Source organism: Periophthalmus magnuspinnatus, chromosome 19, assembly GCF_009829125.3.
Source record: "Periophthalmus magnuspinnatus isolate fPerMag1 chromosome 19, fPerMag1.2.pri, whole genome shotgun sequence".
Lineage (NCBI taxonomy): Eukaryota > Metazoa > Chordata > Actinopteri > Gobiiformes > Gobiidae > Periophthalmus > Periophthalmus magnuspinnatus.
The window spans coordinates 5,737,815-5,760,960 of NC_047144.1; the positions used below are offsets into that span (position 1 = coordinate 5,737,815).

General features: G+C 40.1%; 4 protein-coding genes across 7 annotated transcripts; 2 read left to right on the forward strand and 2 right to left on the reverse strand.

Moving 5' to 3' along the window:
* Positions 1 to 44: 44 nt before the first annotated feature.
* Positions 45 to 11,882, forward strand: LOC117387763 (katanin-interacting protein). 2 transcript variants are annotated; one of them, XM_055229801.1, is made up of 28 exons: positions 45 to 145; positions 623 to 712; positions 1,484 to 1,572; positions 1,772 to 1,950; positions 2,319 to 2,431; positions 2,508 to 2,609; positions 2,726 to 2,863; positions 2,997 to 3,225; positions 3,411 to 3,539; positions 3,633 to 3,793; positions 3,877 to 3,983; positions 4,053 to 4,149; positions 4,228 to 4,437; positions 4,519 to 4,656; positions 5,136 to 5,937; positions 6,063 to 6,797; positions 6,872 to 7,080; positions 7,173 to 7,251; positions 7,323 to 7,500; positions 7,582 to 7,747; positions 7,858 to 8,027; positions 8,107 to 8,171; positions 8,271 to 8,381; positions 8,474 to 8,613; positions 8,697 to 8,798; positions 8,878 to 9,038; positions 9,489 to 9,574; positions 10,595 to 11,882. In XM_055229801.1, the coding sequence occupies exons 2-28, from the start codon at positions 683 to 685 to the stop codon at positions 10,651 to 10,653; spliced, it is 4,785 nt and encodes a 1,594-aa protein (XP_055085776.1). In that variant the 5' UTR covers positions 45 to 145; positions 623 to 682; the 3' UTR covers positions 10,654 to 11,882. The 2 variants fall into 2 exon arrangements, with proteins under 2 accessions (XP_055085776.1, XP_033841216.1); XM_033985325.2 differs by having other exon boundaries at positions 3,633 to 3,784.
* Positions 11,883 to 11,952: 70 nt separating this feature from the next.
* On the reverse strand, positions 11,953 to 13,573 carry LOC117387761 (cytochrome c oxidase subunit 6B1). The gene is made up of 4 exons (XM_033985322.2): positions 13,446 to 13,573; positions 12,787 to 12,904; positions 12,445 to 12,545; positions 11,953 to 12,192 (listed from the first exon to the last, which is right to left on the reverse strand). The coding sequence occupies exons 2-4, from the start codon at positions 12,890 to 12,892 to the stop codon at positions 12,139 to 12,141; spliced, it is 261 nt and encodes an 86-aa protein (XP_033841213.1). The 5' UTR covers positions 12,893 to 12,904; positions 13,446 to 13,573; the 3' UTR covers positions 11,953 to 12,138.
* An 898-nt stretch (positions 13,574 to 14,471) lies between these two features.
* fam234a (family with sequence similarity 234 member A) lies at positions 14,472 to 19,043 on the reverse strand. 2 transcript variants are annotated; one of them, XM_033985309.2, is made up of 12 exons: positions 18,924 to 19,043; positions 17,892 to 18,169; positions 17,700 to 17,810; positions 17,446 to 17,628; positions 17,242 to 17,366; positions 17,013 to 17,145; positions 16,755 to 16,878; positions 16,519 to 16,656; positions 16,362 to 16,443; positions 16,135 to 16,287; positions 15,951 to 16,053; positions 14,472 to 15,251 (listed from the first exon to the last, which is right to left on the reverse strand). In XM_033985309.2, the coding sequence occupies exons 2-12, from the start codon at positions 18,151 to 18,153 to the stop codon at positions 15,040 to 15,042; spliced, it is 1,626 nt and encodes a 541-aa protein (XP_033841200.1). In that variant the 5' UTR covers positions 18,154 to 18,169; positions 18,924 to 19,043; the 3' UTR covers positions 14,472 to 15,039. The 2 variants fall into 2 exon arrangements, with proteins under 2 accessions (XP_033841200.1, XP_033841199.1); XM_033985308.2 differs by having other exon boundaries at positions 18,690 to 19,034.
* luc7l (LUC7-like (S. cerevisiae)) lies at positions 19,009 to 23,126 on the forward strand. 2 transcript variants are annotated; one of them, XM_055229806.1, is made up of 10 exons: positions 19,133 to 19,265; positions 19,927 to 19,997; positions 20,823 to 20,917; positions 20,994 to 21,092; positions 21,169 to 21,279; positions 21,357 to 21,500; positions 21,579 to 21,755; positions 21,851 to 21,975; positions 22,051 to 22,206; positions 22,288 to 23,126. In XM_055229806.1, the coding sequence occupies exons 4-10, from the start codon at positions 20,997 to 20,999 to the stop codon at positions 22,433 to 22,435; spliced, it is 957 nt and encodes a 318-aa protein (XP_055085781.1). In that variant the 5' UTR covers positions 19,133 to 19,265; positions 19,927 to 19,997; positions 20,823 to 20,917; positions 20,994 to 20,996; the 3' UTR covers positions 22,436 to 23,126. The 2 variants fall into 2 exon arrangements, with proteins under 2 accessions (XP_033841203.1, XP_055085781.1); XM_033985312.2 differs by lacking the exon at positions 19,927 to 19,997 and having other exon boundaries at positions 19,009 to 19,265.
* Positions 23,127 to 23,146: the final 20 nt, after the last annotated feature.

Below are 23,146 nucleotides of genomic sequence, written 5' to 3' on the forward strand. Positions count from 1 at the left end.
CCTCTCAGGGCGTGTCTACTCACTGATGCTGCTCTTCTATTGGTGGACAGCCATCCTGGTTACCAACCAACACAACACATGAGAAACGAGGAAAAGCGGCCTGTCGCTCAGAGAAAAATGGAAAAGGCTTCATTTAGGCCAACGAGTGAGTATGGAAGCACTGAATTACAAACTGTTAACTAGCAACCGTTTTGTTTTGATGTTTACTAGCTAACATTGGAAGCTAACTCTTTGTAGCATAGCCTCTCAGCATGTTATGACCGCATATGCTAGCCCTCACAGCTGGGTGGTACTGTATCTAATGGCCTGGCTTTATGGCTGTGTTTGACAATACTTACAATGTTACAACGCTTTGTTTCCTACTAATAACATCATGTTATTATCGCAAGTAAATGCTACCAAACACTTGGATATGTGTTACAACACGCTGTTTACAACAAACGTGCCGCAGGCCTGTTTTTGCAATAAATTCGCTAAAAATAAATGCTTTTTTAATTTTAGTTTTGAGTCTCAGAAACACACAATGTCCTTTTAGATTCACTTGCGGGTGGAGCTGTCTGCAACGGTCTACAGTAGTGTTGGTGCCAAAATAAACATTGCAATATTCATGTGTTGGTTGCAGTGAAGATAAATTACTGAAGATGATGGAGCCGTCACTCTCCGTGATTTAAAATGGGAATGCATGAACAAAACCCTCACAATGGACAACAAGGTAAGAAGAACAGCAACAACTGTTAAACAAATTTCAAACCTAACCGTTTTTAACATTGAATTGCATCCTTTTGTCTTAAACATTTTATAGCTCTTGTGCCTCTGACAGGCAATGGCAGATGCTCTGTCTAGAGTAGTTGACTGGTCTCAAAACTAAAGGCCAAGTAAGGGCTGTGGTCCTTTTTATCTCTATTTGCTTCTATTCAAGTCTTGCATGAAAATATACATACTGTGTTGAATTGGTATGAGCCAGTCATGCCTTGTCTTGTATGATGGGTAGTTGATTTTGGTTTGTTTGTTTGCTTTTCAAGTATACCCAAACCCACAGAAGTAAAATTAGCATTCTTAAAACATTTGAAGACATAGATGTTTATGAAATATTTACCAAAATATATTAAATGTATATGTCTAAAATATGTCTATAATGTTGTAGTAATTTAAGAGAATTCACTAGATGTCATTTTTCAAGACTTAAATCAGTGCATCTGTATGCTTTTAGCTGCATACCTGTCTTGTCACACAGCAATATGTGGCATGTTTGTTTAAAACCTTGTGCCAATGGCATGAAAATTGCATAAATTATAAAAATATATGTGAAGAGTGAACACGGCACATGCATGCAGTATATGCAAGCTTATGTATGTGTTTTCTGTGTACATATAATTTGTGTATAATTTCTGCTGCCTGTCGAAAGAATCACTGTGATCCTTACACAATAAACACTGCTTTCCTGACTTTTCATGTTATGTGTCTCTGTCTGGCATTCATGAAGGAGTATAAGCCGAGGCAAGGAGGGAGGCTGGCCTCTGATGCGGATGACACTCTAGATGAATATTTAATTGCCCTCCAGCACAAAAACAGGTGAGGTGTGAGCACAGCTTCTTAAGAAGCGATAGGATTGCACTGAAAGGTGTTTATTTCTTTTTTGACTTTTAAGCGGATGTTTTCTCAGATTGCTCTCTTTCTTGTCAGACACTAACTCAAAGTATATAAAATTGATAAAATAATTCAGTATAAGCACAAATTTTCAAGGCAATTGTCACCCATTTTCATTTTTCAGAATCCTAAAACGGCTTCAGGTGAAAGATCCAAAGGAAATTGAGTTGGAACGTCTTGAGCAGGGCTTTTCTATTTATCTTAATGGAGCTCACGCTGAAGTCAACCGGAAAGAGGCTCCAAAGAACTTCTACCACAAGACCACCACTTCCCCGCCCTCCTGGAGACCCTCACAGAGAAGAGGTATACATGACAAAGAAGAGCAAGAAAATCAAGATACTCCATGAAATATCTTATGTAATCCGTCTTTATTTTTTAAACATCTGTGTTATGCAAGAGCCATTTCTATGAAGTATTCATTTGAATGTTGCCCTGGTTTTTAGTGTGTATAACAGGCCTTATTGGCACCACTCCCAAAATTACAAGGCATGCTTCAATGACTAGCTCGAGTAAATAAATGATAGTGACAGTTCTAGCTGGCAGCCAGTGTTTTGGTCTTCCTCTGTGAGCTACGGACCATCTGCGATTGTGACTGCATCGCGAGTTGTCCTTTGAGGCAATGTCTATTCTGCGCCACTCATGTTCCTTTTTGTGCTCTGACTCATCGGCAGATGTCTGTAGAAGCGCCTACCAGTTAACTGAAGATAGCCATAATCTGGAATATACTCAGAAGCAAAGAAGTCACACTGCTCCAGGGAAAGTCCAAAGGAAGCAATGGATGCAGGTCCAGTCATGCTTTGTTTTGGGTTTCTTTTACTTCATGAAATATACTGTAAGTTGTATTTTTTCATGTTTTGCAGGATTCAGTCAAAATTCGTTCAGAGACTGGACCCAGTTTGAAAATAACCCCAGAAAAATGCTATTCAAATGATTTTGAGCAATATGAAAGCATGGACATGGAGGTAAATATGCCCATGTCCTGAGCATGTGTGGGTGATTTTTAAGGGGAGGGGCTGTGTGCCAGATACAGCTGTCTGCGCAGTTTAGTCTCACCATCCAATCATTATGTTTCCTTCAGAGCACCAGTCCTCACTCACCTCACAGTCCGCGTTCTCCCAGAAATACCTGCAAACTTTCACGGTCCAGATCGGAGAGCCAAGACAGTCACAGTGAGGAAAAGAGCGAAAAAGTACTTCTTAACCTTGAGGAAGTTAAGGTAACACGTCTTCAAAGATTTAGGAGTCATAATCAACTAATTGTAAACTTGCTATTTTGGTGTAATACTATTTGCTGTGTTCAGAAGGCCTCATGCTGCATGTATTAACAGTCATCTTTTAATAATAATACAGGTTTTGCGACGTAGCCTTGAGGTTAGCATGCGACGGAGCAACCGTGGCTCAGCTGGGGAGGAGTCTGAGGAGGAGTGGGTGGATGAACACATAGAAAGAGATGAGAGTACAGAGAGCCTGGATGAACTGGGGCTTCCTGTAACTTCATCGAAGTCTTCGTCAAATTCTCGAGCCAACGAATCCCATAGCCATAACCTTGTAGTTCTAGACTTTGGACCCTCTCCTAAAGGCAATTATTATTTCTATGCAAATTGCAAAAATTTCTAGGCAATTTTTATTGTTTGGAAGGTGTATCCTTCCAGTCTGCTTTATCACCACATTTACTATGTCTGATGCAAAATGATTGTATTTACACAAAACATGAACATGTGTTTTATTTTTTATGTTACTGACAATGTTACCATTCTGTTTCAGGTCGTAAGATTGAGCGCTCTCTATCCGCAAAAAGGAAAGACAATGTGGACAGCTTTATACCAACCAAGCATATGTTAGTAAAAAGCAAAACATTAGACAGACCCCAATCAAAGGACTGGGATAGTCAGAGTAAGATTAAATTCAGAATATTATGTGAATTGCAATGCACACATAATGTAATCTATTATCAAAAGTATTGTCTTCACTTTCATAATCTTTCAGGAACAAGAAGTCGAGTGGAGAGACCCCTGTCCGTAGTGAGAAAGACTTCCCTGGAGGAGCGTGACCCTGACGACATGGCATGCAACGTGCGTCAAGCCATCCAGAAAGAAAACAGCCCTTTGCAGAGTTCTGACACATTAAGTTGCAGCACGGTCAGTACAGTATGTAATTTCTGTTTCCAGTTTGTACTACCTTCTGGTTTTATCTTGTGCAGTTTCTAATTTGTCCTTTTATTTAAATATAGGGCAAGGGACCCAATCTGTTGAATGGTTTAATGCATAGCAGCACTCATGACAAGCACGACAACAGTGTCACAATGGCTATGCAACGAATAACGCTTATGGGCCCAAGGTAGGCAAAAATGACTCCTTATCTTTAGACATAGACAAAAGAATTGAAGAATTTTTCTCACTTTTGCAGGCAGCAGCAGAAACTTCTCAAAGCTTTGGAACAACTGGAAGCTAGCCCTAGATATAACTTTTCTCAGTGTGGCAAACCGGACCACAACAAACAGTTAGTAAGTCAGGCTTGCACAGTTTAGTATGTGGCAATGTTTGTATGCTGAGAGAGAGTGAATAGTTTGTTGTCATTGTAGAAAAGACAGTCTTCCACAGAGGTCACTTCAGCTCTGTATGTTACCATGGAGATTCTTTCCAACTGGGGGAATGCTCTGCAGGTCGGCCTGACTGAACTACAGTTTTTCTGCCTTAAAAACAAGAAGTTGTATGTGTCACCTCATGACTTGGACATCAGAAACACTGACTTCCCTGGCAATCTTGGAGCACTTGTAAATGGTAAAATGAAGGTAAACTGTTACTAATTTAACTATAACTTATATTAATGAATACACTCGAGTATATTCTAACTTTTATGTATGTTTTCAAAGACCACCAAAGACCGTTATATGTGGACATGTCCTTTCCACCCTCCTATCCAGCTTTATTTCATCATCAGAAACACTGAACGCATCCTGGATTTTGGGATATCTCGCATAAAAATCTGGAACTACAACCGAAGCCTCAATGTTAGTTTTTCAGTTTGAGTTATTTCCAAATAGTATGGTGATTACCTTTGCTTTGTTGATAGCTATCAAATCTTCAGTGGTTTTACAATGTCGCTACTGGAGGGAACTGTGGTGGTGTGGCTCTTTAAGCAGTGGCTCACTGAGCTGCCAGTCACTCAGTCCAAATGTGGAACGGTTAGAGATTAGCCCTAGAGGATTAGTGTTAGACAAACGTGGACTGCTTTGCCCAACCTCGCTACTGTTTATAGAGGGGTACAAGGACTATCCTGACTTGTTTCGGTTAATTACCAATAAATAAACATCTTTGTCAAAATAGGATTTATTAATCAAGCCTGAAAGGTAAGAAGTTGTTAGATTTAATATGAAAATTATGGGATTTGTTTGTATGACCCAGAGCAGTTTTTATACTTATGCTTCAAGCTAGCTTTGTCGCAACTGTGTCATGAAACTTGTATACATAGACATTTCCTCTTTTTCAGGACCTTGACATTGGTGCAAGGCATATAAAGCTGTACCTCAACAGCACATTAGTGTTTGAAGGAGATCTGGACAAGGGCTGTGGTAACCAGGTGTTTGACTACAGTACTACTGTCGACCTGCAGAATTTTCAAGTCTCAGACCTGATCTCCAGCCCGGTATCCTCGGGACACAGCCTTCGAGGTGTTAGCCCTCAGCGCAATGATGAACGAAGAGCCAATAATGACAGCATTATTCAGCGACACCAAAGCTATAATCCATCAGAGATTTTGGGACAGGCAATGATGGACATGCAGGACTCACATTCACCTCTCCCACCCATCTCCTCTTTTGGGGCCTCTTCATCTTCTGTGTGTTCACCTCAGAGAAACACTTTTGTCCTTTCTGCCTCTGAGGAGCCGTCTGCAGTCCTGGAGCAGACAGTCACTACTCAGCCTGCCTCCACTAGGGTGGCACCGCAGTGGCTGCAGCCCTTAAACCGTGGAGCCCCAGAAGGCTGTGAGACCAACAGGGAGAAGCCCAGATGGTTAGTCCCCCAGCAGTCTGCAGAGCCTAAAGCTTCTCTGGTCTCTTCGAGCTCCATGCTTCCGGAGCTCCCATGTAATCCAGGCCGTGTGTGTCGAGGCGGGGAGAGAGCGGCCAATGGTGGCCAGCGGAGAGCAGAGTCTTTGGACTATGATCTGCTGGAGGAGTTTGGAGAGTCAAAACCAGACAGACCCATCAGCGGACGCAGGAGTTCATTCCGAAACACTTCTCGAAGGGCAGAAGAAATACCCTTCAGATGTTCTGCATTATCCAACGCAGGTATGTAATGGCCTCATCTATCTCTTTAATGAGAAGTGACAAAACAATTATCTTAAATATCACATATATACTTTAGTCAACTAGTTTAGTAAATTTTTGGTTTATGTGCCTTCTTATTTTGATAGATGACTCTCTTTCTAAAATAAACACAAGTAGAACGCAGAGTGCCCACAACCAGCAGGACGACAGCCTCATGGAGTCTTGGGACTCCCTCATAAAGTTCAATCAGCACCAGCGGGGACGCATCTCAAACATGGGGTTTGAAGGGGACATCTTTGATGAGTTCCTACAGCGCCAGGGCCGTGGCCCGCCCACTGTTCAAGCTAACCCTTCCACAGCCCCCAGAAGCCCCTTGTCCTCCTCCTTTGCTCTCCCTGATGAGGATCCATCTATGGAGCGGGAGGAGGAGTTTGAGATTCCTGTGCTGCCTAAGGGCCAGAGGCTGGTCATCAACATCTTGTCCACTTGGGGTGACCGGCACTATGTTGGTCTCAATGGACTGGAAGTGTTCAGCTCCAGTGGAGAGCCCCTTAGGCCGACTCACATTAGCGCTGACCCTCCAGATATTAATATCCTGCCTGCTTATGGCAAGGATCCACGTGTGGTCACAAACCTGATTGATGGGGTAAATCGCACGCAGGATGACATGCACCTTTGGCTGGCTCCTTTCACTCCTGGACGAAATCACACAGTTTTTCTTGACTTTGGTGCTCCTTTTCATGTGGCCATGATTCGTGTGTGGAACTACAACAAGTCACGTATTCACTCGTTCCGTGGAGTGAAGGAAGTAGAGATGCTGCTGGATGGCATTTGTATATTTAGAGGTGAAATTGCCAAAGCATCAGGGACCCTCTCTGGTGGTAGGTCATTGGTTATAACATGTTTGTCTGCTTCTAAATATAGTTAAATTCATTTTTATTTTCGTTTCATACAGGGCTAGACCAGTTTGGTGACACTATTCTGTTCACCACTGATGATGACATTTTGGAGGCAATGTCTCGATATGATGAAACATTTCTCACTGAGGCTGAGTGTCCCGATAACCTGGTATATGAGGAGGAGCTCCAGAGGCCACGCACTGCAGATGGACAGGGAGAGGAAAGACCATTTACTCAGGCGGGATTCAGAGAAGAAGACCTCATTGTATGCACCATCTCTATGAATTGTCCTATGTAAAGGATATGCACTGGTTGGTGTGTACTGGTTTGTTTACTATTTGATATATTTAATCTTAGCTGAAACTCCAGCTGAACCCCACCAGTACTCAGTCAGCAGACGGTGTGGAGCATGTTCCTGGCTTGTACACTGGAAAGTGTGAGTGTCTGGACACATGTACAGATTTCAGTGTTACAAATGTCGCTGACCTGAAGCTGCTCTTCTTTCAGGCCTTAGAATAGAGATGGTGTTAACCTGGGGGGACTCCCACTACATGGGCCTGACGGGGCTGGAGGTGGTGGGCAAGGAAGGCGAGAGTTTACCTTTAGACCTCAATATTATGGCTGCCTCACCCAGAGACATCAATGACCTGTCTGAGTACGGACATGATCTGCGGACCTTAGATAAGTATGTCACATACTAAGAGGCATCTAACAGCATGCAAATGGTACAATATAACCAAGTCTAAAAATGTTTTCTCTTCACCAGACTTATAGATGGCCATAATATAACAACTGATGACCAGCACATGTGGCTGATCCCTTTCTCCTATGGAGAACCTCACAGCTTAATCATTAATTTTAACAAAGTCCAGACAATTGCTGGACTTCGAATCTGGAACTACAACAAGTCACCTGAGGATTCTTACAGAGGGGTAAAGGACATACCTATACTGTCCTTTAATCAATTAAAATTATACAACTTTTTCAGCAGATTGGAAAATTTGATCTGTATCACACTGGGTTCTTGTGTTTTTTTTGTTAGGTGAAATTGATCCATGTGTTCATGGATGATGTTGCCATCTCTCCATCTGAGGGTTTTCTCATAAGAAAAGGACTTGGTAACTGCCATTTTGACTTTGCACAGGAGATCCTCTTTATTGATTTTCTTCAGACACCAACTGAAACAAAGTGTGCAGAGATCTTCTCTTACAAGTACTGTTGTGATAGTGTTATACTCATATTCTTTGGAAAGACAAAATCTTTTTTAACATATTAATTATGTATTATTCAGAGGAAATGCTAAGAAACAAGAAGAGGCTAGTATGGACTATGAGGCTCTAATTATGCCTTCTGGATGTATCCTTTAGACCTCTTTTTGTCATGTTGTGTGTCATGTTTTCATATAGAGTAAATTGTGTTTCATTGTCTGTATAGTCCTTGACCTTCTTCTGTCAGTCATTTTTCAGCTGCAGCTTTTGACGACATGGGGCGACCCTTATTACATCGGTCTCAACGGCCTTGAGTTTTATGACCAGAACCATGAAAAGATCACGCTGAGTGACAACAGTATCCTTTAGCTTGTTTTGGCAGTTGGCATTTTTATTTCATTCAGGCTGTATCATAGTTAAATGACTCTTCCTAAACATGAACCTTTCTAGACATTGCTGCATTTCCTGACAGTGTGAATGTACTGGACAATGTAACGGGGGATGTGCGGACCCCAGATAAATTAATTGATGGGGTTAACAATACCCATGATGGGAGACACATGTGGTTGGCTCCAGTTCTTCCAGGACTTGTGAGAACATACACTTTGTCTTTGTGATATAATCCCCTTTTTCATTTCATTGAATTAACAATTTATATTTATATTTTTTACAGGTCAATCGTGTATATGTGATATTTGATCAGCCAGTCACCGTATCTATGATAAAGTTATGGAACTACTCTAAGACTTCACAGCGAGGAGTCAAGGAGTTTGGGGTAGGTTGTCCTGTTTTGCAAAATGTTTTGAATTTGAACTTCTAATCAGGATTTGTCTTTTATGTATTTATTTTTACAGCTGCTGGTGGATGACCTCTTGGTGTATAATGGGATATTGGACTGTGTAAATCATGTTTCAAGGGGCATTTTGCCTACTTGCGATCCATTTGTTCCTTACCACACCATCCTCTTCACTGATGATGCCTTTATTGCACACAGGGAAAGAAACACTGTTATCAGGTATTTATATTACTGAGCTAAACCGTATGCTGCACATACTGTGTTTATTTGGTATGGGCTTGAATCCTTTTTCTGAATGGTTCTAAAATTTAAATAGAACAAACTGTACTCTTCCTCACTTCAGCCCCCGCGGCAGCAGATACTACCATCAGTGAGTAACAGAGCCTAAACAGCTCGGTGTTAGCACCCCCTTGTGGTCAATCCCTGCAATGATAATTCTTAGAAAGAAACCCACACTTGTCCTTCACTTCTCATACTCTTGTGATGCCTTATTCCTCCTTGTTTCACTTTCCCTCCATGACCTCTTTTGTATCATCCCTGAACCCAAGGTCTGGACCAGCTGGACTCAGCTTTTGCCATCTGTTAGCCATTTGAACCTTTCCCCATTTTCTTATTCTCCAACCCTACAGCTGACTTACTATGCCTATATGTATTGTTGCTTTGTTACAGCAATTATGTGGAGGATCAAGATGTCAAAATGACGAATGAGAATCAGATTGTCCATTACAACAAAAATAAACAAACTGCAGATCCAGGTGAGTGGTACAAAATTGTCTAAAATGTTTCAAGAAGCAGGTTTGAAAAACATATTAATTGAAACGTATTAAACTGAATGACATGAAATAGGTACATTAGCCAAAGCTTTAGTTAGTTAGTTTTTAGTTAGTTAGTTTATTCAGACACACACAGAAAATAAATAAAACATTGTCACAGTCACATACACATATATAGAATTTGTTCATTGTGTCTGAAAGGCATAGGCTGAAGCAAAGCTTATTTATGCCTGCCTGTTTCCACATCTAAAGAAAAACATACAGTATACAACAAAAGAAATACATTTGTTTTTATATTCTTACAATTAACTCTGGATTTATATTTGTATATATAATAATCATTAGTAGTCCTTTTTTATCCTGATCATAGATGTTATTTTTAATCATCAAAATATTATTATTATTATTATTACTATTTTGTTTTCCTATTACATAATTCATATTATGTAGTAGACAAAGTTTATACTATGTTCTTTAATGTTAAGTTCAGTTGTCATAGTAACAGTTATACTATTGCTCTATATTTTTCTAGAATTTTTAATTTATACATTTTCTTAAATACTTTGATTGATGTGCAGCTTTTTAATTCATTGTCCAAACGATTCCATAAGTTAACCCCTGTGACTGAGATGCACATAGATTTTTTTGTAGTTCTTGCCATAGTTGTTTGGAAGATGCCAGTTCCCCTCAGGTTATAGCGACTCTCTCTAGGTCTAAACAGCTCCTGGACACAGTGAGGGAGCATGTGGTTATGGGCCTTATACATAACAACTGCTGTATTAAATTCAACCAGATCGTTGAAAGCTTGCTGTCTGGTATAAGGATAATGTCAGCCCAAAGGATATTGTCATGGTCAACCATGGTTCTGATTGTGTACTGGTTTGCCATGATTGTTTTTCATTTAAAGTCTATAGCAAGATAGCAAGCCTGTGCTCTTACATTTACAGCATTTACAGCAGATATCAGTGCTACTGCCAATACACTCAAGTTTGCTTCTTGCAGCTCTTCGGCCTAAAACATGTATGACGGATGGAGGAAAACATGGAAAGAGGAGGTACTGACTACACGTCAATGGAGGCGTCTTATTTCTGGTTGGTGAATTTAATAAAAGGAGCAGAGCCATTGTAGGCAGTTCTAGCTCACACTGAAGACAAGACTGACCATAGATGTCTATACAGTGATCCACTTTATGGTTGGATAGTTGGCTCTGTGATGAGCTCACTGTTGGCCACACGCGTGCTTTACCGTTGCCGTGGGTGACTATCCTCCACTATACCAGGTTTTACCAGTCGGGCTGGATTCATCAGCCATGTTACTGTGCCTACTACTCAACACTATAATTGTGGCTGCTACTTGTGACCTGTGCTGCACATTAAAATGCTGCTTTGTGACGTGTAACTACTCAAAGTGATGCCACTTTTTATTGAACTACTGATGAGTGATGAGCCTGGGTTATTTGTCCTTGGCTGATTTACACTCTGCCACTTCACAGACTTATTGCAATGCTATGCAGACAATATCCATATGTATTCTAGCCTAGATGTAGTTGTATATTTATTTGTTGGCTACTAGCTTAACATGTTGTATCTAAAGCATATAGGTTTTACATGGAAGTGCTTTAGGATTTATATTGATGGCTCAAGGCTCAAGCTCTTCACTTTTGTAAACAGATATCTCTGGCTACACAGATTAGTTAAAGAGATGTTTTTCTGAAATTCCAAATTCTCCTCTTTGAACCAGATGGAGAATCTTGTTTGAAATTCAAGTGACCTTTTTAAAATATTCCTGAAATATTGAGCCAGTAAAGCAGCTTTGATGAGAATATTTAAAATGATAAGGTCTACATTTACTAGTCTAGATTTTGGGATCATAGTTAACCTGTTATGCAAATACCTAAAACTTACCTCAGCGCAATCATTAAAAAGGATAAAATGTTCTTCTACATTCAACACAATACTTATCAGTATCTGTTGTATTTGATGCTTTTCCAGTGCTCGCATGACAGTGTCTTCAGCAATGACCATTGTTATGTTGTTATGCTTCACTACACCTTATCACACCTTTTCCTACTCCTTATATGGAGAAAATATATTGTACATGTGTAAATACGTATATGAAATGCAGTTTTATGTATTTTATTTGAACAGCTGGAACAGTAGACCTTACTGTTTTTTCAGTTATTTTCTGTTAAAGGTGGATGTTGTTGTATAAGTGACATTTTTTATTTTTTATTTTATTTAATGTGTAAAGTTGATGTAGAATTTATTTAAATCAATAAACTTTATTAACGTATTGATTGATTAAAAGTCTAAAAAGGCCCCAATTTTAACCAACAGTTTGTTCAAAACAAACTCTCAAAACAGAGTTTCATAAATATATTTATTAATCTGCTGTACATTTTAAAGCAGTTGTGGGGAATGAACACTTAGTTTTACAATGCTCCATTTAGGGAAATCATGATTTCAAAGAGAATCTGAATCCACTCAATGCTCTTTCATTGAACAAACAGTAGCTGAATACAGAATAATTCTGGAGAAGTGGCAGTCCTAGATCTTTCCTGCAAAGTTCCCTTCATCTTTCTGTTCTTCCCATCTCTGGACCTGTTATATCACACACAATGTTCAATGTTATTTATCTATGTGCAATACGTAACGTAAACATGTTATTTGTATAACATCAGAAACACAATTACAAAGTTCCAAAGAATCTGAAACTATACTTTTAGACACTTTTCCCACATGCTTTAAGTGGAATGATAAAGGAATGTAGCATGATCACTAGCCTTATTAAACTACCCTGTAAGCAAAGCCATTGCAAAGTAAATTCAATTTGAGATGTAAAAATGTCTTTACCCAAGATCCAGGGCAGAGTGACTTATAGACCCTCTTGTACCAGTCACATGGGGCTGTGTCCACCCCTTTTGCTTCTAAAGCTTTCTCACATCTGTGAAAATCTGCACATAAGAAAAACAAAGTTCACCACAAGTAACAAATAAAATCATCACCTGTTCTGATTACAGGTCACAGACTGCCATGCTGCTTTTGGCACTCTTGTTACTCATTTCAGGTAGACCGATAGGCTAGGGGGATTTTTGTCTATACATGTGGTGTACCAATAAAGAATGGTCTCACTTAATATAAGCATCTTTAGCTTGTAAACGTGTCCATGTCTGTGACCTTGTTGTGTCATCTTACCTAGATAGTTGGACCAGCAGTTCCTGGTTTGGTTTTGGTTTGGGAATCTGGCATCGAATGGTGCCGTGCGGTAGTTTTCAATTTTGGCTTGTATTTCCTCAGCCATTTGCGCTTGTACCTAACACAAATGGATATTTCAGCATGTATACACATCGTGCAAAGGCGACAAGCAGTGTCTAGTTTTAGAGTCATTCAATGGTCAGGCTGATCATCTGCAACCAAGAGGCAAGAGCAGACACAGGTTGTGTGGGGTTTCTGACCAAACATGACCACATGTCTATGTTTACAGGCCAGTCTATCACACTGTGTATATTATGGATGCAAAAACATTATACCATCCAATTACAAGGTAATGCCAACAGCAGGCCTCTGGCACATCCTTTCATCTTTACATCCAGCCTGTATTCAAGTTTCTGTTTCTGTCTCGTGCAAATTAAGGTGTTAGTCAGCTAAATATGAACAATTTCACAAGCATTCTAAAGTAAAGAAGAACTAATTTAGTTTGAATCGTGTGATAGTGTCTTAAGCCTGGCCCGTTCGGTTCAGGCGCGGAGAATACCACTAGTAGTAAAAATATATTTATTCATTGCTCAATACACTATTCAAATTATAAGCTAAAGCACACGTATGTAAGTAAAGATAAGCCAAGCACAGCATACCTCGCAGACAAAATAGATGTATCGACCCAAAAGTGACTCTTGAATCAGACGGTGCGGGAATGTCTCTGATGCACTGAGCGCTCCACGCGTGACGCGCGCTCACTTCTGCAGACCGGAGCCGTGCGCCGCTATCATTACGGTATGGCGGACTCAGGTCACATTGAACTCACGACAATAACAGCACACAAGTAAAGCAGGTCAAGCTCATGTGATGGGCTGCAGCAGGAGCGCTTCTAAAGAGACACATGCTTACTGCAGGGGCTGTGGTTTTCATCATAAAATGTTATTTTTTTGATAGAAAGTTCTTTGCAAATGCGGAAGCACCCACTGACTTGTTAATCATTGGCCCAGACGTGTTCCTGTATCGGGGCTCTCAAATAATGGCCTGTGTTGTTATAACCTTGGCTCGATCGGTACAATTAGGACATGTGGTTTTATTTCTTTGTCAATGAACCATCCCACCACCTTTGAATATCAGGGCATCACCAACTTCTTCTGGGTCCAGATGGGGTTCAGTCTGGCTCTATGTAGATGAATGTCGCAACGTAGATTTTCCATCAGACTCAGTCTACAATCTTCAATGCCTTTCATCTTTCACACATTTTTTTATTTTCTTTATGATTGTTTAATTTATCCACAGTACCCTTTCTTGTTCACTTCGCCTCACTAAATTACAGAGGATGACTTCTCCAGGAGAGGATCCGTGTAGGGGTGATAGGAGTGAACATAGCAGCAGGCTGACTCATGATTCACGCGTTATTCCGGGTGTAAACTCCAAGAGCAGCCCTGTAGTACGTGCCACTCTCACATACATCTATGGACTTATTTGAACTAGAAACCGGCAATAGCCTCTCAATGCGCATGTCAGGCGTTTTTACTGCACGGTACAGCACGTACTCATGCAGTGTTTAACTTTGAACACAAGATGGAGACAAAATGGTTCTACTTTTCGAATGAAAATATGGTATATATTAAAGGATAATCAACAATATATATGAATTACTAACTGTATAAAATACAACAAAATAAGATATTTCAAAGCTCTTTAATGTTGTTTTTCTTGCATATGAACTTATAATAAAACCACAGCAATGAAAAAAAACAAAACAAACATTTGGTCTGACCACATTCATGAGCTCCAGCATTCTGGATTAAGTTACATGTATAATATGCATTCATTGCCAAAATTTTCTATTAGCACTGCTCATTCATTTGCTTCATAATCAACCACCTCAGCAGGGCATGATTTCAAGTTCAAACTCAGTATATTCCACTCTTTATATACAATTAATGATTCCACTGTATATATTTAACCAAACACACCCCTTACATTCCCTGCAAAAAGTAACAAAAACCTTTAACCCCATATGATCAAGTTCACGAAGCAACAGATTAGTACATACAGCTACATATGATATAAATAGACCTATATTTTGTAGTGTGATTGTCAGAGAAGAAGTAATTGGAACAAAAACTACATAATGCCCATTTTGCAGCAAGTTAAGGTAAGGAAAAGCCCTTATACCTTTTAGAAGTCTCTTTGGCTGTCAGCAGTTTTAACAGTTATTTACAGTACACTCATACACAGCTTTATTCACTCATCACTGAAACGCAGTCTGTTGAAGGCCTCTTTGATGTTCTCATTGGTCTCTGTGTCTCCTCCGGAGCCGATCCGAATGACTCTGCTCTCGGGAACATCCTGCTTCAGTTTTCTTTTGCTGAGGATCACAGTCCCCTCAACCCCCTCTGACCCAGGACCAGTGAGTGTGAAGTAGGCAGCGTGACGCCCGTGTTCCAACAATGTGGCTGCAATTTAATAGAATTTAAATTTTCATTAGCAACAGACCACATATAGTCCATATCGTCTTTACAATAAGATGGATTGTCAGATTGATTATGTATTGTATTATGTAGCAGATGCACATTTTGTCCTCGAGTTAGTGTTAAAAGCTGAAACAAATCTTGCAAAGTCTCAGTCTACATCTTGTTTGGGATGTATCAACTTTGCAGTGAATAATGAACAAATGTGCAAAGTTAGCATTTACCCTCAGTCTTGCACAGCTAGTCATATTACTAGGCAGGGACCGTTGCTGTATTCTCCACAAAAGATAGATTTTGCTAACCAAGTTAAGCTACAGTCTTGATGCACCTCTACTTTTGATATAACATTTTCTGAAGATCATTCTGACTTTAAGGGATGCAACAAACAAAGGAGGTAAGGAAGAAATGCTATTAGGTTAATCATTCTGTATGTAAAGGGGATCTGGTGGCCCTTCTCCAGTAAAGGTAAAGGACTCAAGATACACTGAAATAACCACTAGTATTAAAACTATATTTCAATTTGATAAACATTAATTTTTTCCTGAGGGATCACTGGCTGTGTGCATGTCTAGGTTATGCCTGTTTCTATCAATCTATTAGTTTCAGTCACATGACATTTTCCTGTTTTGAAAGAATATTTGAGGTCATAATGTTTCAACAACCCATATAATTAAAGTCATGTACCTCTGAACGTGATAATATGGTCCACAGCATTGGGGGACTCAAGAAGCACTTTAGAATATAATGGATGGAGCATGTAGGCACGGCGGTTGCTTGTTATTTCCACCTAAAAGAAATGAAAATATTTTTACATAATTGTTATGTTATGTATTACATGGGTTATACATGCAGAAACTAGCACAATTACAGATGAGTTGGTCTCTGTCCCCACAAGGCCCCAGAACATAAAGACAGAAAAGGAATTGGCGGTGTGAATGGAAGCAGGTCGTGGTGAATTCGTACTGGCCTGGAGAGTGACTTCCCATACTACAACTCCAGACTCTCCATCCAAAATGATCACCTAAGCTCAACACACTACATGTTAAATCAAAATATTCAAAGGTTAATGTTAGGTCAAAAATACTTTCATCTAACCTTCTTTGTGTTATTGCCAACACCCTCTTCAATAACAACATCAAGAATTTCATCTTTGTTGAAGTGACCAAAAGACGGTATCCTAAAATCAACAGAACACATTTTATCTAGTGCACCCACTAGATAAAACATAAGTACATCAACTACTTCGTTTTACCCTAGGATAGAGCTGGTATTATACATCCACAATATCTCCAAGTTCCCATCAATTTGTAGCACTTCTGTGTCCGTCACAACAAGCAAGTTTGCAGAATCTTTTTCAGCAGTTTTTAACACTTGTCTTACTTGTTCAGATCTATGGAAGGAAAGAGAATATTGCATAAATCACAAAAAGCTCCTGTTGAAGAATAAAGTAAAGTTAAGTGAAATGTGTGTGTATAAATTCTTTCTTACTTGAAAATGTGCACAAGTCCTATTGCATTGGCTTTGCTTTCCCAGTGTTTGTCTTTGGTGAGACCTGCCTCAATTCCTGCTTTAGCAGCTACTCTCCACAGTGCAAGTCCAAATAGTCCTGTGTCTGTGAGCAATATAATAAAATATACCACACTTTATGGAATTAAATTGTTTTCATCTATTTACCAAGTAAATGTACATGAATAGTTGGGGTGCAATGGCAATATGGGCCTCATATGGCAACGCTTCATTACAAACCTTTTTCAAAAAGTATATAGTAGGAACCACCTTTGGTTCGATACAGAAGATGATTGACAGTTTTTGTTGCATTAACTTGAACTGTTGAACCAATCTGCAAACCAGTTTTCCCTGAGAGAAAAATCACCTTGGTCTATGAAAGACAGGACGCATGCATTTGTTACCAAGTTGAGTATGTTTATGTGCATTAATTGTATGTGAAGCACACAGGTTTAAGTTACTTGCTTACGCTTTCAGAGTCATGGGCTAAGAGAGCAACATCGCCTTCCTTGTCACTATCCAGATCTGGAAGACTCAAAACAGGAATAGTGCTGGGCTGCCCAGCTGGCTGTGGCTGCTGCCACTGAACTTCTCCTGAAGAAGAATGTAATTTAGTTGAGATTAAACAAAAATAATATTATGTATATGTATATTGTCGCCTTCTAAGTCAAACCTTTGGATTTGTCAATAGCTGTGAGTTTATCAGAGTGTGACACCAGACAGTCCCAGCTCCTGCTACTGTATTTCTTCAGACCACACTGTGCCCAGTGGAACTCTGGCTCCAGTGGTTGCTTCCACAGAGTCTCTCCATCTGTCCCATCAACAGCGAGCAAAAAGATGCATGGAGATGGCAGACCTGAAAGGCAGCACTCATTGTCTCAGATTTCTCAGGGATAGTCAGATGTTAGTGATGCAGATGCTCTGTACCTTTATCAGCACAAGTAATATTCTGACTTTCGTCACTACTCTTGATGACAAACAGCACATCCATCACCTTGTCTTTACTTGCATATTCAACTGCCAGAAAGTCATATGTGGCTGTAACAAAAAGGAAAAAGCAGAATTTAGCCACTGTAAGTAACAGTAACTCACAGTAATAATCAGTAACAGTAGGAATACCTGTTTCATTGAATGTCCTGTTCCATGCTATAAGATACTGTGGTCTGACTGGACATGGGATGATGAAGGAGAAGGCAAAGACTACAGTAAGGCAGAGGAACAAGGAGAAGAAAAACACTGCTGTGCGCCAGTGCGTGAGTTTGGCAAAGCCCAACTCTTTACAGCCCTTCTTAAGCTCTGTAGTGGATGCAGGAGGGCCTGCTTCTACCCCATCTTCTCTTTTCAAAGGGTCTCCCTCAGCGGGATGGTCTGAATTTTCCATCTTTGCAGTGCATTACCTAACAATAACATGTATATAATCGGAGAGAGAAATTACAATAGCCAAAGACAAACAAAGCATCCATTAGATTTCTTCAATTCATGAAGTTTTTGTTAGATTAAAATACTGGCCGCAACAGCGAGTTTGAGGCCAGCTGTTTGTCACGTTTGTGTTGTGCAGTGTTGTGTTGTGCAGTGTTGTGTTGTGCAGTGTTGTGTTGTGCAGTGTTGTGTTGTGCAGTGTTGTGTTGTGTTGTGCAGTGTTGTGTTGTGTTGTGCTGTGTTGTGAAGCTGCCAGTAGCTCCAGAGACTTCTCACACAAAACAGTACAATCGTCGACCATACGGCCACCAGCTTTGCTAAAATGCTAACATGACTTGTTTGTCCAAACTGAGCGACAACCCCATCTAGTAATCAGACCAGCTATCAATGTCATAATAACATATGTATCATTAATAATGTGTTAGTGTGCGTAAGTTAGGTTCTCATATAACCAGTTGAATCACGTTACAGCGTGACTTGACTGGTTATATTACTTGCCATAGACAGGAATAGTTTCCGAAGAGACGAGCAGGCTGTTTAACAGGCAGGAAAACTTTTCTCTTCCTGTATTTAGCTGACAGACCTTCCAAAAGCAGCTTTACGGCGTCACATGCACAGACCAATCACAAGACTCAGTCAAACAAGTCCAGATTTTCTGTAGATGCATGTTTGTCTTCTCCACAGTGAACACTCTAGCGCTAATGAATCACATAACTATGACTGACCGCTGACCTGTTTGTGCGTACAGCTTTCTTTGGACTTCTTTAGATAAATGCGTATTAATGGTTATTACTGCCTCTGATTAGACCCAATCACTGTCGACACTCACCCGTTCCCCGAAACGGAAGTGACGTCAATCCCAGGGTCAAACCGGAAACGGGCGAAGAAGAAACGCTAACCTGCAAGAGGAGGTGATGCTCGCAAGAACTAACAATCGAGCGCCGTAAACACTAATCAAGAGACTGCATATCGTTATATTGGTTTTATCAACAGCCAACGACGGACTCGCAACTATGTCTGCTCAAGCTCAAATGAGAGCTTTGCTCGACCAGCTAATGGGAACAGCGAGGGATGGTGAGTTGCCGTAGCCTGTTAGCTATGCTAGCAAATATGGAGTCACCGCTAACACTTGAAGTGCTGACTGTAATCTTAAAGAGCAGCATGAGTTTCAAGAACCTGGGGTTCTGTTGAGTACATTATTTTATTTTTTTGTATTTTTTTTTTAAATAAAGCGATTATTATAGATTTAATGTTTGTATCGATTTAGCTTCGGTTACGCGTTAATATGTGTACTTTCGATTTACCTCACGCTCAGAGTGCTGTTATTTATGTCCTGCACGGGCCAAAGTTGCAATAGCAAGTTTTCTGCTGTCTGGGGAGGGTGTAGATGCACAAGTCGTATGGGCTAAAGGGGATCAGGTTGTTTGAGAACATCCCAAATGACACTATAGCCTGAAACAATGTCTTGTCATTAATGAGCGTATTTTCTATGGCTTTTGGCATTTGAATTGGAGACTGTAGTAGGACCATGTAGCTAAATGGTTACAAACATTAAATGGTATACCAGCCTAGGGAATCATGGACAGGGCTCTTGAATAGCTTTATTACATTTTTAATAGGAAATTTGTGTTGTAACTTTGTGGTTGTATGTGTGATGAAGTTATTTTAAAATTCTTCCCATGCATTTGTTGCATACAAACTGAACAATTGTGGCCCCTTTATTTTATTCATTAAGGTTCAGTGTATCTTTGCCAGCCCACACCAATCTGCAAAGGAGTTGCAGAAAAGCCTCATGTTCATCGAGCCGTGAGTCATACTATTTTTAAAGCTGTTATAAATCATATCCAAACAATTTGTTTGCCTTCCGGAAGTTATTGTAGCTTTTATTTTATTGAAAACCTTGCGTAAAGCTTCAGTGGCACGATTCTTAACCATTGGAGTAGTATACAGTTTCAGCTAAGACATCTGGCCTCAAGTGTAAACAGGAACATTTCCTTAAGGTAATTTTAGCAGTCCAAAGAAAGCCTTTTCACAACTCATTTACAATCTGACTTGTGTATGACAACTTCTTACTACAGGTATGGGCAAGAACACTGTTCCAATTAAAACTTTTCTACAGCGGGTTTAAATTCTGCAGCTGAGGTCTTGAAGATGCAGAAGGGTACAGTATGTGGTGCAGATCGCAGTGTGTATACAACACTTTCTTTCTTCGCTTGTTTTCTGCGTTTTGTGACTGTGCTTTCATTGACACTTGTTAAGGACATTGCTGTGACTAAAGGAAGAAATTACTGTTGCAGTCTGCAGACTGCAAATATTTTCACATTTTGTGGACATTTTGCAAGATTGATGCTATTAGAATAGAACCTTTCTCCTAGGACTAATTTCAAACAGAAATTTCAAGGCAAAGCCTGCTTAAACTTAATTATTTTTTTTAAAGACACTATTTTATCTTCCAACAAGATAAAATCAGGCCTCTACAAACAACAAAAGAAGAAAAAAACTCATTATGTGCTTCCCCGAATGCTAAACATGCACATAAATGTGTAAAATTATAGACATTATTGGATACACAGGCCAAAATAGCAAGTGTGTTTTGAGTTCTCGCTTAGTTTTTCCTTCTCATTGTTTCAGGGGATGAGACGCGGCAGAGGGTGAAGTTTACTGATGACCGGGTGTGTAAAAGCCATCTTCTTAACTGCTGTCCACATGATATTCTTTCTGGGACGGTAAGTATATCTTTATCCAAATTTAACTACTGCATGATTGTTCAGTTTTTATTGTGCCCTTTTCTGCCTTTTACAGCGCATGGACCTAGGAGAGTGTGCAAAGATTCATGACCTGGCCCTTCGAGCTGATTATGAAATTGCTTCCAAGGAGCGGGATCTGTTTTTTGAGTTAGATGTAAGTAAAACACATTCTTACAATTTGGTCAAGGGGAAATATCCTCAGCCTCATCTATGATGCGTGCTGTCTTCAGGCGGTGGAACATCTGGAGTCTTTCATTGCCGACTGTGATGGAAGGACAGAATTGGCCAAAAAGCGTTTGACTGAAACTCAAGAAGAAATCAGCGCTGAAGTCGCAGCAAAAGTGAGTTCTGTCTTCTCCTATTGAGCATACTATGACAAAATGCATTTTTACATTTACACTGTACTTTGTTGATACAGGCAGAAAAAGTTCATGAGCTAAATGAGGAAATTGGAAAACTTCTGGCCAAGGCTGAGCAGTTGGGAGCTGAGGGCAATGTGGATGAAGCTCAGAAGGTCCTTCAGGAAGTAGAAAAGGTTCGCACCAAGAAGAAGGATGCTGAGGTAAGTGTGTGTGTGTGTGTGTGTGCATGGTGTTTTTGACTTTGCTGATCTAAAATGCATTTTTCCTTATCCCATTAGGAAGAGTACAGAAACTCAATGCCAGCCTCCAGCTATCAGCAACAGAAGCTGCGTGTGTGTGAGGTTTGCTCAGCCTACCTCGGTTTGCATGACAATGATCGGCGCCTGGCAGACCACTTTGGAGGAAAACTTCATCTGGGTTTCATTCAGATTAGGGAGAAGCTGGACCAACTGAAGGTATGACTGATACACACCATCATTCAATTATAGTAACATAATCTCACCTGTCCTAAATATCTTAATTAATTGTCTTTGTCTGTTCTTGTTTTTAGAAAATTGTTGGTGATAAGCAGGAGAAAAGAAACCAGGAGCGCTTGAAGAGACGAGAAGAGAGAGAGAAAGAGGAGAGGATGAAAAGAAAGACCAGGTCACGCAGCAGGGAGCGAGAGCACAAGCGGTAAGTTCTGACCTAAAATATCTGTGTAGCTTCTTGTATAAACAACATAACTTATAAATTCTGTGAACTGGTTAGATCCCGCTCACGAGACCGCAGAAGGAGGCGCTCACGCTCTTCCTCTCGGGAGAGGCGTCGGTCTCGCTCACGTTCCAGGGACCGAAGGAGGAGGCACCGTAGTCGCTCTCGTAGCCGCGGCCATCGCCACAGCCATGAACGCAGCTCCAGGCATAAGTGAGTGGTCACAAACCTGAGCTCAGTTCTAATGTTTGTTCTAAATAAACCCTTTAATGATCATCTCTTCTGTAATACCAGGTCATCCAGGGATCGAGAGCGTTCCTCCAGAGACAGAGAGCGCTCATCTAGAGACCGGTCCCGTGAGCGAGAGCGGGACAGGAGGGATGGTGTAAACGGAAAGTCAGACTCCAGACGAGCAGATGACAAGGATACCGGAGACCTTTGAAGGCAAATGTCCACCGTCCCATCTCCTTCTGTGTTCATCACCTCTCAGTTATTTTCAAACTACCCAATGTCACATTCAGCCTTCACTTTGACCAATGTGTTTTCTGCTTGCATAATTTCTTTGATTATAATGGACAGTCGTCTTATGTTTGATTTATTTTTTTTAAGCAACCAGAAGTCCACTGAATATATTTTGAACAGGTTGGTTTTGGTCAGTAGATTGTAATATCAAGATGTACGATTAATGGGTTGTATCATCACACTGTTTTGTTATGTATTACTCTAAAAAGCAAGTTGAAATATTTGCATAATTAGTGTTTAGGCTTTGTGCCCAGTGAACATATTTCCTAAGAAAAAATGGGGCTGTATTTTATGTAAATCAAAATTAAAATCTGACTGAAATGCAATGTTTTTAAATGACCAGCAAACAAATATTCAGCCTGTTTTTAAAATAAAGTTTTTAGTGTCACCATTAGTTTAGAGCGTACTGGTGACCTCGTTCATGTTTTGTTTTGTTTTTTTTTTTACTTTGATTTTTGTGTATATATAGTTTATCTTTGGGTTCTACGCCAGACATCACAAATAAATAAAACCAATTGGGATGCTCTACTTGACCTTAATGTGTGCTGTCATTGCATTGTTACCTTGAGATAGTCTTTTTTTGAAGTGTTATTAAAAACTGCAACATTTAATTGTTTTTGTTTTGCATTAT